This window comes from Mercenaria mercenaria, chromosome 13, assembly GCF_021730395.1.
Source record: "Mercenaria mercenaria strain notata chromosome 13, MADL_Memer_1, whole genome shotgun sequence".
NCBI lineage: Eukaryota > Metazoa > Mollusca > Bivalvia > Venerida > Veneridae > Mercenaria > Mercenaria mercenaria.
Window position 1 is genome coordinate 35,255,398 of NC_069373.1, and position 16,674 is coordinate 35,272,071.

General features: G+C 34.4%; 1 protein-coding gene across 2 annotated transcripts in view; it reads left to right on the forward strand.

Annotated features, from left to right (window-relative positions):
• The first annotated feature begins 4,686 nt into the window (after nt 1-4,686).
• The window catches only part of LOC123528869 (universal stress protein Sll1388-like), a 48,612-nt gene continuing 36,624 nt past the window's right edge, over nt 4,687-16,674 (forward strand). Inside the window, exons 1-2 of one of the 2 annotated variants that reach the window (XM_053521538.1) lie at nt 4,687-4,849; nt 16,149-16,229. In XM_053521538.1, the coding sequence (XP_053377513.1) occupies nt 4,774-4,849; nt 16,149-16,229 (157 nt within the window). In that variant the 5' untranslated portion in view covers nt 4,687-4,773. The remainder of the gene's footprint in view (nt 4,850-16,148; nt 16,230-16,674) is intronic. The other variant, XM_045308915.2, reaches the window with a different exon arrangement.

Here is a 16,674-nt window from a genome sequence, read left to right on the forward strand (position 1 = left end):
GCAACGTATAATAACATTTGCTCTGTAAATATAACATTTTACTCAAATTAATACCGTCGCCCTGCCCTAACCAGTGAACCGAATCGGCGGTAAGTCCCGTATCTTTGGAACATGTTAAGGGTAAGAGTGAGATTGGGTGCGCACCATAAACCGGTTTAAGCTCCCCAATGCTGTTTTTGCCACTGACCTTTCCAAGGCGGTGCCGCACTGTTTTCCTTTATTTGTTCGTTTTGTCCCTGAAGCCCTTTTTATACTTGTTTTCCCAGTTGGATATTGGTTAGAACTTTCATATATTCGGTAGCGACATCTGCACTTGTCTGGCGGAACAATATCTGTTTCTGCAATGGATAGAATGAAGTTATGTGAGGATTGGTGACATATCGTGATTACTGTATACTTTATTTCCTTCAAATGATTTGTGTTTAGTTGATTTCTTAGAACTGGAATCTGCTACCAGTTGCGCTTTAATGCTGACGCATATTGACGAAAGAAATGACTTCACGCCCTATAAAGTGGGCACTGGTTAAGAATTATGTCAATAATTCGGTAAAAAATGTGCTTACGTGGTCAACGGAGTCCTAAATAGATCCTGTTTTTTTTTCTTTGTTGCGTTATTTCGTATAGAACGGACACTTTACTAACACCTTTCACTGCTAGAATGCATTCTGCATCGGATGATACGGTTTTCATGTTTATGCTCCAACGATGGCGAATTTTGCAGATCGGAACCGAAAGTATGGGTTTATTGTGCGGACAAGAGCAAATATGTATCATTTTTAATATGAAATTTGATATAAAATTTTTCTCATAGGTATAAGGTGAGTAATTTGGTAAAAATGTTCCTCCGTGTTCTATTAAGAAGAAGTCTAAAGTAAACAGATACTTAATATTATTTCCAATTTTGCGCATTTCCATGAAGAACCATAGTGCTTTAATCACACATTTTCACTGCTAGGATGCATCACATGGAATGGGAAGGTTTTTATGTCTATAGATTCAAGTGTCAAGTTTACTAAAAAGTCAATGCCCTTATATGGGCATTTGACATAAACATAACATAAACAAAATATGGCATATCATACAAAATAAATTCATAGTTGAAAAATGTGTGTGAAGGATGAGACATGCTATTAAAACAAGCAATTTATTTGAAATTAGCCGTTATCTTTTTTACAAAAGACTTCAAGTCATTCTATTTTCACATTTCATAAGTTTTGAATATTAGCACTGGGATGCTTAAAGTGATAGTCAAGTAAGCTACTCCAACGATGGCAAGTTTTGCAGATCGAAACTGAAAGTAGGGGTTTATTATGCGGACAAGAGCAAATGTGCATCATTCTTTTCTTATAATAAACCAAATCTCAAAACTTTTAAAGGTACTATTGAATCAGAAATTGAATCTCTTATATATATTTTAACTGATTCAATATATACCAAATGCAAACCAATCCTGAAATATTTCGGTCCATCTGCATAGGAACCAAAACAAACAAATGGGTCAACTCTATTTTTATATGATATATCAAAATTATATTCTAAAATTAGGCCAAAATTTTGGGTGTAGACCCAGATTATAGACTTAATTTTGATCAACATGTTGCAAATGTATGCAAAAATAACTGCGAAACAACAAAATGTGTTACAATGACTATGTAAATTTTTTAATCAAACAACAAGGATGGTTATCTTTATTTCATTTATCAGGTCCGATTTTATTGTTCACTGATTTTGGCACTTCTGCACTAAGTCTAATACAGAAAAAAAAAATAGAAAAGCTACTATATAGGGCACTTATTTCTGTTTTTAATTACTATGAATCCTCGTATGAAACCCTATTGAGAAAAGTAAATATGTCAACTACATCTTAACAGGTTACGACCAACCGCAATAGAAACTGCTAAATGTACTAGTTTAAAGAATTTATCTCTATGATATATCTTCGATCTCTTGTAAATGCTAAAAATTCTTATTATGATCTCAGATACGTTAACATAATGGAACTACGACATATGAGGACAACTTAGTATGGCAAAACTTCTTACCGCTTAGAGGCCGTAAGGGTTTGGAACAGCCTGCCAAATGACATACGTTCAGTGGATAAGCATAAAGACTTTTGTCAGGCTGGTCCGCACCTGGATGGGCCCCAGGTGTATGTGTGCTATGTGCAGCTAGTTAGTTTACTTGCCTCTTATTGCCCTGTTTGGTTCTTTTTTTTTAGTTTCATGTTTCTTCTTAGTTAAAATGTGTCTTTTTTCAGTTTCTGTTTGTTAGTTCTTTTTTTTACACGTTTATGTTTCTTTTGAGCCACCTTGCATGAGAGTTAGCCTTAAAGATACAATAGCACTAAAAAGGTAATCAAACAGCACTTCCAGGCGAGTAGAATAATGGCGGGAAAAAAAATTATCATTTTTCCCGGTTAAAGTGGCATTTTCATGTTTTTGTAACATGTTTAAGCCAGTTCCTGTTTTTATTTCATTGTGAACCTATACTTCACATTTTGGTAACATTTTCCATGAGACCTTTTGCATTTATTGAAATGTAAACATACCATATATTACATATATGTTCATAACCACATTTTAGCTTTCAGTTTGGAAGATATTCCATTGTGTGGAGCTTTTATATAGAACAATTGATAAATTTATTTACTACCGTATACCCTTAAGTTGCATTTTTGTTTATGTGCTTAAATAATAATTTGTGTATATGTTAATTCTCGATAGAAACTTTATTTCTTGTGTCTTGTACCTTTTATATTTAGGGGAGCAGACTACCACTGACTGGCATCTCATCAGGAACTATTCGATCCAATATTTTCTTTTCAATTTTTTTCGTTAATTTATTGTTTATCTTTCATGAATAATAAATGTAGGTTAGTGATATTCTATAAATATATGTAAATAAGATCTGAAGCTGTCGGATTTTATATAAAACAAAGAAGGATTCGAATTAGTGACCTTTACCCTTTGTATATATAGGCCTAATATAGTAAAGGAACCTAGTGTTTTTGAACACTAATTTTTCACTTGGCATGACTACAGCGGTCTAAATTAAAGCTAGTTTCTGTTTAAATTTCATTGTGGATGTATTTTTGACATTTTGGTAGGAAAAATGGGAGAGCAGGTTTTATTTGGTGAAGTGAAGCTCAGTTTTAGTATGAGTAGTACTCACAGGTCACAGCAGCCCAGCCAGCATGACTATATCGGCCCGATATAGGTATAATGTCGGAATGTCGGCAAAATGTGCCGATGTAGGGCCGACGTAGGGCCGACGTCGGGCCGTTGTAGTGCCGCAAAATATTGAAATCGGTAGATCAACATCAATCAGTGTAACTATTTCGTACGTCGGATTGACATCGGTCCGATATTGGATTCTCTAATATAACTATATTTTTTCAAAATATTATTGATAAACGTGGAAAGGTGATGTAATTGTTTATATGTGCTAATTTATTAAGCAAATATTATGTATACCATAATTAATTAACCTAGGTTCCAAACAAAATTTGTAGACAGTATTAATCAAAATTTTATATGTAATAAAGGGAGGGAATAATTAAATTGCATTTTTATTTTTATGTAAAATGCCGCCATAGAAATATTTATATTTACAAAAAAAAAATGAAAATATAAATATGTTTAAAATTCTAATTGAACAATTTTAATTGTGTTAAGAATATACAGAAAGCTCACATGACTGTATAAAACATGAAGTATATAGTTGTGAAAAATATTATATCAATAAAATCAAATAAGCATCATACACATGATGCAAGACACATTAGTTCTCAAGAAAATTACACTGAGAATTTATAAAGTGTATATTTTATTAAACTTTGATAAAGCACTGCGTGTCACACTATTTCGAGACCACGATATGATCTGCCAATATCGGGTCGATATCATTTTGATGTAGGCCAAAAATCGTTTGCCAATAACGGACCAATGTCATTATGATGTTGGCCCGATACCGTCTGCCGACGTCGGGCCGACATCATTCCTATTTGCAGCCGAAATTGAAGCCGATATTGGGCCGTTATAGACAACGACGTAGGTTTGATATCGGGCCGATATAGAATGCTGGCTGGGAGTGTGATTTTGTTGTGATTTTACAGTAAGCAAATGTGACAGGAGAAATCTCTCTTAGAAGATACACGACCCCTACTTTTCTCTTCATTTTATATCAGTTTTATCAGGAAGGTCTAATATGGGGAGTAGACAGTCCGTATAAATCAATACAGTTATTTATATTATGCTGTCGTCCATACCTGTAAATATCGACCAGTCGTTAGCGATCGATATTTTGTTTTCGTCACTATCGATTAGCCTGTAATTAGCATATTACCTCATGTTAATCATGGCGCTACAACACTTCTTGTTCAAAGGGTTTACCAGTCACATGTTAAGTCCCCGTAAGTGTGTAGGTAATAGCAGAATAACCTACGGCATACGCTTCGATTGGACGACAGCATGAAATAAGATAAATTCCGCATTCCAGTCCCCGTATCAGTTGTTCCAGGTTTTATCATCACTCTTTAAAATGAGGTAAGTATTTGTTCTCTGAAATGGGTCTAGCTATGTTTGGTAGCTCTTTAAAAATGTCAGTTTTGTGTAGAATATATAGGGAAAACTATTTACTTGTTTGTGACCTATATAATTATATTTAGTAGTCATATACCTATTAGGTTGCATTGCTGGTTGAAGTTCGCTGACCTAGTTTTAGGACAGAAGACGTGTTGTTGACACCGAAACTTTTTTGTGCGACATTACAAAAATGGCAGAGGGAAAACCTGAGAGAGTTGTTTTAATTGCTATGGATGGCAGTGAATATTCGGACTATGCATTTGAATGTAAGTTTGCAAATATCGCTGAATATATTAACAAAGCTGCATTGTTCGGACATTTCCATATTCGGATAATAGGCTAGATCTATATGTATAAGGTAAATCTGGCTAACACATTATATGAATAAGGTAGAGCTGCAAAAGAGCTATTTTTCAGGATAAGACGGAACAAGAATTTAGTAACGTGTCTGCATAAAGTAGGTTGGGAAACCTGATTGACCATTGGCCATATCGACATTATTGATAAATCCCGTTTTCCGGTATTTCCGTACATAGGGTCAGGGTGGTTGGCGAGATTAACCGATATAAAGACCGTGTACAATATTAGCGATTACTTTTGCCAGAAGATAATAATTTATGAAAGATCTTACTTTCTCACAATGGAAATACTATTCTACGACTTCGGCAACAATTTTTTTTTCCAAAAATAATCTGTTTATCTTGAAAAATACAAATAATTTCACACCTTCGGTATCGAGCCACGGAAGCGGCAGTGTAGAATAAAAGATAAAATTTCAAAAATAAAGTAAACTTTGAGGATACTTTGCTATATCTTAATTACAACAATGTTTAATGATAATCTGCAATACTTTTTTTTATTCATTTTCTTTGTTTAAAACTTTAAAAAATGATAATCTAAACACTACCGCCATGTAGCGTAATGGCCGATACCCCCTCACCGTGAAAACGGGAACGGGCGTTTATTAGTGGTTAATACCGGAAAACGGAATTTTATCCATAATGTCGATATCGAGAATATCGACATTATAATTTATAGGATAAATCTTGTGTTCCGGTATTTCCGTAAATAGGGTCAGGGGGGCTGGCGAGATTAACCAATATACGGACCCTTTACAGTATCAGCGATTATTTTTGCCAGAAGATAAGATTTGGGGAAAGTTCTTACTTTCTTACAATGAAAATAGTATTTTACGACCTCGGTAAAAAATTTTTTGCAAAAATAATTTGTTAACCTTGGAAAATGCCAATAATTCACACCTTGGGAATCAAGCAACGGAAGTGGCAGTATAGAATAAAAGATAAAATTTCAATAATAAATGAAACTTTAAGGATATTTTTGCTAAATCTTAATGACAACAATGTTTTATGATAATCTGCAATACTTTTTTATTCATATTCTTTGTTTAAACCTTGAAAAAAGGATAATATTAAGCACTACCGCTATACAGCGTAATGGCTGATACCCCACTCACTGTAAAACCGGGAACGGGTGTTTATTGGTGGGTAATACCAGAAAACGGGATTTATCCTATAATGTCGATATCGAGAATAGTCTTTCACCACCTGTCTCAGAAAAGTCACAGATTAGCTATACTGGTCCTGTGCCTAAATCCGGACACTTTTGGTGGTTTTATGACGATAACTTTGCATTCCACAACCGCACTTGCATCACATTTCAAATGTATTATTTTAGGTTCTTTATAAATATCTATGCAAAACAAGAAAATCGTGTATCCCTGTTTCTCGTATTCTCAGGGTGTCTCATATTCTCGTTTTTTGCCTTAAAGTTTTCAAATAATTTAATGTTTGTTATTTTCTAGACAGGAATGGTACAAAACTGACACACTGCAAATTTCAAGTGATTTGAACACATATTGACGAAACTATCAGCATTTTACTAAATTTTCAAAAAAATCCTTATTTTTTTCTGGTGGTGGTAGCAAATTTGCCATAAATTGAAATTTTGATTATAATATGCAATTAATTGTCATATTTCTTGATGTAATTACTACAGAATATATATTTTTATTACACAAAGGTAATTTTAATGTTTTAAATTCTACAACTTATTTGTGATGAAAAGTCAAATTTATCTAAATCCACGGGAATACGAGAACCTCGGTGACATGGTCCATTTCTGCTGGTGAGGGTGGTATCAAATACAATAAGAAAATAATTAAATGGGATAATTTCTGTAACATTTTATGACTCCATCTGAAAGACAAGTGAATTTTCTACAAAATAACACCCAAATGCTATTTATGAAATGGTTAATCTGTTACTGGGAATAAAAACAACCCCTTAGGCCCCCGCGAATATGAGAAAACAGGATATTGCTGATTTCATCATAGAAAACGTCATCTGAAGTGGGCCAGTAAAAGCCGTCCAAATTGACCTTCAGAGTGCTTAAATATTCGGACACTAGTTTGGTATGAAATGCAACAAATCTGTGCACCAAAAATAACAATGAACACTACCTTGTTTGAAACAAAGCAGTCAAATTCAGTCCTGTTAATGTACATACAGACATCTCCGTTCGATTGAAAATTTATTACCTGTTAATCACGTGATCATGTGGACTAGTATCTAATTTAATGTGTAACTGCCAAATATAACAATAATATAATACGCAATAAAATCTATCTTAGCGAAAATTAATGTTTACATCTAGTCACACCCACATGCAGATTCTGTTGCTGTCGTTATACTTTTTGACGCAACTATGCACTATAATGTCGCCGCGCCGATTTTATCTTATGAATTGCTTCCTTGTGTGCAAAATGCTGGCATTTTCATCTCTACTGAATTAACAATTATATAACAGAAATCGGTTAAATTTCTTAAATAATACTGAGGGTAATACAGAATTGTAAAACATGTTTTTACGTCAGTTTAGATCAACTAAGAAAAAGAGTCGTCTGCAACAGGCAGAATTGTTTTCTCATTAAATTAGTACCTTAGAGTGTTTTCCTAAAGAAGTTTTGAACATCACTATGCCCGTTTAAAATTATACGTCATTCAAAACAGTTATTCATTTTAAAAAGATATTTGAATATGAAAATATGAAAATTGTAATTATTTCAAAACTTCCTGAATTTTGAAAATCCGTAAATGAGCGAAAAAGTTATTAAAAATTAAAAATTCCGATCCCATGCACAAACAACGTAAAAACATTTGTTTTGCCCACCACCAGATAAACAGATGTTAATGTGTGACGTCACGGCGATCTCTCCTATAGACACATGATAGAGGATGGCACAGTGTGGGGGTGGGGGGCATCCATGTCACAATTCTAGTTGTACTACATTTTTTGTTATTAAAGAATAGGAATGCAAGAAAAAGAATCTATCACTATTTGAAGGTGCAGATGGAATATCTGGCTCTCGGGTAACTGTTTTTTTCGTGATTGGGTAGTGCCTTGTTACAGCCTAAACAGTTAACCATTGAGTCAGATATTTCCATCCACCAAGTCACTCAAAACAGTAAACCTCAAACCAGATAATTCCATAGATCTGTACATTCAACCAGTGAAAGATTCAAGATTATGATATAAAACACACATTTTACTCTATGTACAAAACAATTATTGCTAGTTTACTGATATATGCACTGAATTCCAGAAAAGGACTGCTTAAAGGGGCTAACTGCCTCAATAGCCTAGTGGTAGAGCGTCCGCTTCAAGTGCAGGTCGTGGGTTTGATCCCTGGTCGCGTCATACCAAAGATGTGAAAAATGGTACCAGTTACTAAGCTCCCTTGCTTGGCGCTCAGCATTAAAAGGGGAAACTGGCATCTTCTCTCATACCCTCGTGGCGATGGATTCCATAAGGAATGAGGTGTCGAGAGTGATTAATATAAGTTGTAGAACTTCCTTCACAATCAACCTAAAATAAATTATGTATAAACTAAAGGGGCTACCATTTTTGAACAGTTCGGCATCTTTAAAAACACCATTTTTAAAGAACTTTTACACATTTTCGTTCTGATGCATTTGCAACAATGTCTCAGTGCTGAAATTTCATATAACTAGGATTATTGAATGTAGTTTTCAGCCATTGTGTACTTTTATCTCTTTACAAATGGCATTAATTTTTAAAGGAGGACAATTTTTTGAAAATATGTTAAGTATCCAGAACTTTATTTGGGACAGTACAATTAAACATGTATTGGACAGGTAGATTGTTGTTAAAGATGTTGTTTGTTTACCAAATATTTCTGTGGTGAAATGCTGCTTAACCTTGCCAGCATCTGAAAGTATCTGATATTTTATTTTACCATGACAGATACATCTTATTCAAATAAATTTGGAGAAATGTTCATAAAAAATCTGCGAGCAGACATTCTGACAACCCAATTTTGTTTTTAAAAACTTAGAGAAAAAAGGGTAAAATCAGTATATTTTCTGTCTTGATTTGTTTGTGATAGATTTTAATTGATTAAAATTAAATATCTGTTGTCTGGACTTCAGTTTCTATCATTTACAACATAGGTATATTAAGGTCTGTTGGGAAAACAAGCAATTTTCATGCGCAAATCAGGCTGCACTGCTGCACTATTTCTTTCTTGGACATGTTGGATTTGGCTGTACTTTGGAAAGGATTACAGTATGTTTTGTTTGCAAATGAACTTAATTGACAAGCATTTATGAGTCAAATGCATGTATTTTCAGCATTCATGAACTAGTGAGATCAGCTGCATTAATTGGTTCCAGTTGTATAGTTTAAGCATGTACACATATTTACAAAATAATAAAAAACGGGTGAAGAACAAGGTAAATATGGTGGTGTGTTCAATGTTGCAAACAGCGGCATTGAACTGCTCAAAGGTTGCAAGAAAGGGAATGTCTGGTGGAAGATTATTCCATAGGGCTATAGTCCAGTTCAACTATTATAAGTTCTAACAGTGTTCAGCACTTAGAACTATCAGGGTTTTCATTATTAACCAATTGCCAATTGAATCCATCGGTTAGAATCGGCTGTGAATCAGTTGTTTTTACAGGAGTTTCGAAAATACCATTTTAATTATGATCTGTTTACATCAGGACCTGATCGCTTATTTATAAGAAATTATTCCGTGATACAAATAATGATAAAAACCCTGGACTATAGTCCTTGGGGGGTGAAAAGGAGTAGTAGTAAGTGGTTGCAGAGATTAACCTGTAAGACAGCAGATGATAATGGCATGATTGCCTGGTGAGTGGATGAGACAATCTTCCATGAGGATTGCAACCAGCTGACTTTAGATTTTATATATAAGAGAGACTCTGGAGTCAAAGCACCAGAGATCTAGCCTGCACCATTTTAGACTGTATAGCATGTTGGTGACACTTGCGGGGCTGTCAAAGTCGGACATAGCCCAACTGCTTCTGTTTGGTCTATTTGGGTTTGTGTGTATGGAGACCAGACTTCGGAGCTGTATTCCAGCTGTGGTCTGACGAGGGTCTGATATGCCATGGACTTAGGGGTTTGGAGTTAACCAGAACAGTGTTCAACACACATGTATATTTTTTAAAGCATACTTGAAAATCCATTTGATATTTTTAAATTGTACCTGATGGTGTAAAAGCACAAAATGATTTTGTCATATTGAGTAGGATGAATTGTAATTTACTCATAAATTAGCAGTTATTTTATGATCCGTTAGTATACTTACTTTTTGTAAGTATAATTGAGTACAAACTCTTGTTTGAGGTCATTTCTTTCATTACGTCACAAGGTCAGAATACTCAGATGTACAACTAGTACATGTATATGTCTTATTAAAACTGTTCGTAAATGAAGATACTCAGATTTCTTCCAACTGAAGAAGCAGCTTCACATGTGTAAGGGTAATTTTCTACATGAATACATCGATGTGATACATCTGGTAATTTATGTATTTAGTACTGTTACTTCAATATTGTATTATATTATTCGCTTCATTGAATAATTTGTAGTATAATGACATGCAGAGTCACCACTTAAATTGCTGGTATGAATTTTTGTATAAATTTAAGTGTGAAATGATCTAGTGTAGAAGTATTTTGAATGACACTTGGTGTTGTACCATCTTCTATATCCCCCACTCCACTCCTCTGCACACAGTATACTCCCTTTCAATCTGATTTTTTTTGTATTCATCACACTTACATCATATCCCCCTTCCTTAATATCCTTCATACCCTACCCCCACATGCACAACCCCCCCCCCAACCCACACACACATGGACACCTCTCCCCCCACCCACACCAAGTTATTTACATTTAATATTTTTTAGTATCATATATATGATTCCTTAGATTCCATCCTCATACCCCATACCTACCCCACATTACACCCCTTAAATTGAACCCCCACCTCTCCCCAACCCCACTTTCACACTTAGTTGTATGATAATACCTTATTTTAATATCTTGTTGAGTGATTTTGAATAGTCAAACAGGTCTTGTTTAGTTTTGTTGTCAAAAATGGCTGAAATTTACAATGAAACTTACTCATTTTGATGATAAATTCAAAACTGAGATATTTTGAAAATTTAAAACATTTCAAATTCTTTAGCAGGGTGTGTAATATCACTGGTGCTGTCCTATATTTATAGAGAAATCAGAAAAAAACTTGTGCTATGGAAAAAGTAGCTTTAACAGAAGATAGAGAAGTATATTCTAATAAGTGTCAAGAGATGCTAATAGATTATTCTGTAAAATGTATGCGTCCGATATACATGTATGTGGTGATTAATGATATAAGAGATTTAATTATCTCCACTGTAACATACATTATGACATTATGATTCAAGTGAATCAGTTGTTTTTACAGGAGTTTCGAAAATACCATTTTAATTATGATCTGTTTACATCAGGACCTGATTGCTTATTTATAAGAAATTATTCCTTGATACAAATAATGATAAAAACCCTGGACTATAGTCCTTGGGGGGTGAAAAGGAGTAGTAGTTAGTGGTTGCAGAGATTAACCTGTAAGACAGCAGATGATAATGGCATGCTTGCCTGGTGAGTGGATGAGACAATCTTCCATGAGGATTGCAACCAGCTGACTTTAGATTTTATGTCTAGAGAGACTCTGGAGTCAAAGCACCAGAGATCTAGCCTGCACCATTTTAGACTGTATAGCATGTTGTTGACATTTGAGGGGCGGTCAAAGTCGGACATAGCCCAACTGCTTCTGTTTGGTCTATTTGGGTTTGTGTGTATGGAGACCAGACTTTGGAGCTGTATTCCAGCTGTGGTCTGACGAGGATCTGATATGCCATGGACTTAGAGGTTTGGAGTTAACCAGAACAGTGTTCAACACACATGTATATTTTTTAAAGCATACTTGAAAATCCATTTGATATTTTTAAATTGTACCTGATGGTGTAAAAGCACAAAATGATTTTGTCATATTGAGTAGGATGAATTGTAATTTACTCATAAATTAGCGGTTATTTTATGATCTGTTAGTATACTTACTTTTTGTAAGTATAATTGAGTACAAACTCTTGTTTGAGGTCATTTCTTTCATTACGTCACAAGGTCAGAATACTCAGATGTACAACTAGTACATGTATATGTCTTATTAAAACTGTTCGTAAATGAAGATACTCAGATTTCTTCCAACTGAAGAAGCAGCTTCACATGTGTAAGGGTAATTTTCTACATGAATACATCGATGTGATACAACTGGTAATTTATGTATTTAGTACTGTTACTTCAATATTGTATTATATTATTCGCTTCATTGAATAATTTGTAGTATAATGACATGCAGAGTCACCACTTAAATTGCTGGTATGAATTTTTGTATAAATTTAAGTGTGAAATGATCTAGTATAGAAGTATTTTGAATGACACTTGGTGTTGTACCATCTTCTATATCCCCCACTCCACTCCTCTGCACACAGTATACTCCCTTTCAATCTGATTTTTTTGTATTCATCACACTTACATCATATCCCCCTTCCTTAATATCCTTCATACCCTACCCCCACATGCACAACCCCCCCCACCCACACACACACATGGACACCTCTCCCCCCACCCACACCCAGTTATTTACATTTAATATTTTTTAGTATCATATATATGATTCCTTAGATTCCATCCTCATACCCCATACCTACCCCACATTACACCCTTAAATTGAACCCCCACCTCTCCCCAACCCCACTTTCACACTTAGTTGTATGATAATACCTTATTTTAATATCTTGTTGAGTGATTTTGAATAGTCAAACAGGTCTTGTTTAGTTTTGTTGTCAAAAATGGCTGAAATTTACAATGAAACTTACTCATTTTGATGATAAATTCAAAACTGAGATATTTTGAAAATTTAAAACATTTCAAATTCTTTAGCAGGGTGTGTAATATCACTGGTGCTGTCCTATATTTATAGAGAAATCAGAAAAAAACTTGTGCTATGGAAAAAGTAGCTTTAACAGAAGATAGAGAAGTATATTCTAATAAGTGTCAAGAGATGCTAATAGATTATTCTGTAAAATGTATGCGTCCGATATACATGTATGTGGTGATTAATGATATAAGAGATTTAATTATCTCCACTGTAACATACATTATGACATTATGATTCAAGTGAATCAGTTGTTTTTACAGGAGTTTCGAAAATACCATTTTAATTATGATCTGTTTACATCAGGACCTGATTGCTTATTTATAAGAAATTATTCCTTGATACAAATAATGATAAAAACCCTGGACTATAGTCCTTGGGGGGTGAAAAGGAGTAGTAGTTAGTGGTTGCAGAGATTAACCTGTAAGACAGCAGATGATAATGGCATGATTGCCTGGTGAGTGGATGAGACAATCTTCCATGAGGATTGCAACCAGCTGACTTTAGATTTTATATATAAGAGAGACTCTGGAGTCAAAGCACCAGAGATCTAGCCTGCACCATTTTAGACTGTATAGCATGTTGGTGACATTTGAGGGGCGGTCAAAGTCGGACATAGCCCAACTGCTTCTGTTTGGTCTATTTGGGTTTGTGTGTATGGAGACCAGACTTAGGAGCTGTATTCCAGCTGTGGTCTGACGAGGGTCTGATATGCCATGGACTTAGGGGTTTGGAGTTAACCAGAACAGTGTTCAACACACATGTATATTTTTTAAAGCATACTTGAAAATCCATTTGATATTTTTAAATTGTACCTGATGGTGTAAAAGCACAAAATGATTTTGTCATATTGAGTAGGATGAATTGTAATTTACTCATAAATTAGCGGTTATTTTATGATCTGTTAGTATACTTACTTTTTGTAAGTATAATTGAGTACAAACTCTTGTTTGAGGTCATTTCTTTTATTATGTCACAAGGTCAGAATACTCAGATATACAACTAGTACATGTATATGTCTTATACCAAACTGTTCGTAAATGAAGATACTCAGATTTCTTCCAACTGAAGAAGCAGCTTCACGTGTAAGGGTAATTTTCTACATGAATACATCGATGTGATACAACTGGTAATTTATGTATTTAGTACTGTTACTTCAATATTGTATTATATTATTCGCTTCATTGAATAATTTGTAGTATAATGACATGCAGAGTCACCACTTAAATTACTGGTATGAATTTTTGTATAAATGTAAGTGTGAAATGATCTAGTGTAGAAGTATTTTGAATGACACTTGGTGTTGTACCATCTTCTATATCCCCCACTCCACTCCTCTGCACACAGTATAGGCTGAACACCACTTAATCCAGCTGTTCTTTATTTCATATAAAATCCACTCACTTCATAACGGTGTTTCGACATTTTCTAGCATATCAGATTTTCAGAGACTTAAATTCCCATAAAGAACTAGATCGCTACTTTAGAAAAAGAAAAAGAAAAGGGGGTGTTAACTTTTATATAAGAAAACTACAGTTCGTTAAACACAACCCGCTGATTTTACTACTTCTCGCTTCTTTCAATTTCTCTTTTCGTGACATTAAATTCTTACGCCGCCATTTTTATCTAGCAGGCAATAGGAACATGCCGATTTCATTAGAATGCAAAGTGATACATACTGAAACGCGGTAGGGTAAAAGTAAGCACGTTGCTGCCGAGAAAATGCACTAGGAAAGGAAAAAAGATTAGTACTATTTATATTTGGACTACTTGTGACTAGACCTGCGGAGGCTTACATTCTATTTGGTAGTGATCAGCCTATACTCCCTTTCAATCTGATTTTTTTTGTATTCATCACACATCATATCCCCCTTCCTTAATATCCTTCATACCCTACCCCCACATGCACAACCCCACCCCCCACCCACACACACATGGACACCTCTCCCCCCACCCACACCCAGTTATTTACATTTAATATTTTTTAGTATCATATATATGATTCCTTAGATTCCATCCTCATACCCCATACCTACCCCACATTACACCCCTTAAATTGAACCCCCACCTCTTCCCAACCCCACTTTCACACTTAGTTGTATGATAATACCTTATTTTAATATCTTGTTGAGCGATTTTGAATAGTCAAACAGGTCTTGTTTAGTTTTGTTGTCAAAAATGGCTGAAATTTACAATGAAACTTACTCCTTTTGATGATAAATTCAAAACTGAGATATTTTGAAAATTTAAAACATTTCAAATTCTTTAGCAGGGTGTGTAATATCACTGGTGCTGTCCTATATTTATAGAGAACTCAGAAAAAAACTTGTGCTACGGAAAAAGTAGATTTAACAGAAGATAGAGAAGTATATTCTAATAAGTGTCAAGAGATGCTAATAGATTATTCTGTAAAATGTATGTGTCCGATATACATGTATGTGGTGATTAATGATATAAGAGATTTAATTATCTCCACTGTAACATACATTATGACATTATGATTCAGAATCATGTGCTGCTGTGAACGGTTTACACACACAAAGTGATACTATATCTTGTATTTTTATACACTGGCAACTAAATGAAAGTGTATTGAAATGAAACCAGAAATCATGCCAGAAATCTTTCACACTATATCTGCATCTTTTCACATGCTACAAACTCTCCTTTTGCTTTAATATACCTGATTTAATCCATTTTTCTTTTGATCTGACATAAAATAAACCATACCAGTTTGAAGACCAGTTATACACACGAATTTCAAATGGGTTCCATAGCACTCGCCGCAATTGCAGCATCATTTTTAGATTTTTTTGTAAATTTATATTTTATATATGTTTTTAAAACTTTGTTGAAAATGCTAATATTTATAATCAAATTATATTGATAAACATAGAAAGTGTTGATCAGACTACCATGAACTTAGTGTTACGACAGCAGTTTCTCAAGAGAGTCAGTGAGCAGTTCTTGCGGTTTGACACACAACATCCATAGAACACAATTTCAGGATACTTAAGTGTAACATCCATAAAAATTGTTTTGTATTTAAGGGTACTGGTGTAACATCCGCAGAAATTGTTAATTCTGTGTATTTCAGGGTACTGGTCTACCATACAGACATTGTTCATACTGGTCTAACGTCTGCAGAAATTGTTCATACTTAGGTCTAACATCACAGAAATTGTTTAGATTTCTGTGTACTGATGTTACGTCTACAGAAATTGTTCTATGTATTTCAGGGTACTGGGGTAACATCCACAAAGATAATGATAGAGTGATCCTGCTTCATGTCCCTGAGTATCACACTGTTGTACAGTCTCGTAAGTATTCCCATGCTCTCCAATATAAACTCAGATATAAATTGTACGTAATCTGACTTGCCTCCTGTTTTATTTTATTTGAGTTTAAAATTTAAAAGTAATTACGTTTTTTAGCTCACCTGAACACGAAGTGTTCGGGGTGAGCTATAATGGTCATTTAACTGTCTGTCATCAGTTGGCGGTCCATATATCTACACTTTTTTTTTCAGACAACATCTCCATTGGTCAGTGCATGTCAGTATGCACAAATACTGTTTCAAATGCCTTATTTATGAAAAATGTGCTTGAAAATGCAGTATGCATCCTTATCAAGAACTCTGTGTATATAGTGGAAACTTTACAAATCTTCTTTTCAGAAGCTGCTGGTCCTATTTAAAATAATTCCACACAAGTGGTTTTGTGCTACCCTCTACCATGATTGTTCATATTATTCTGATTCATCAAA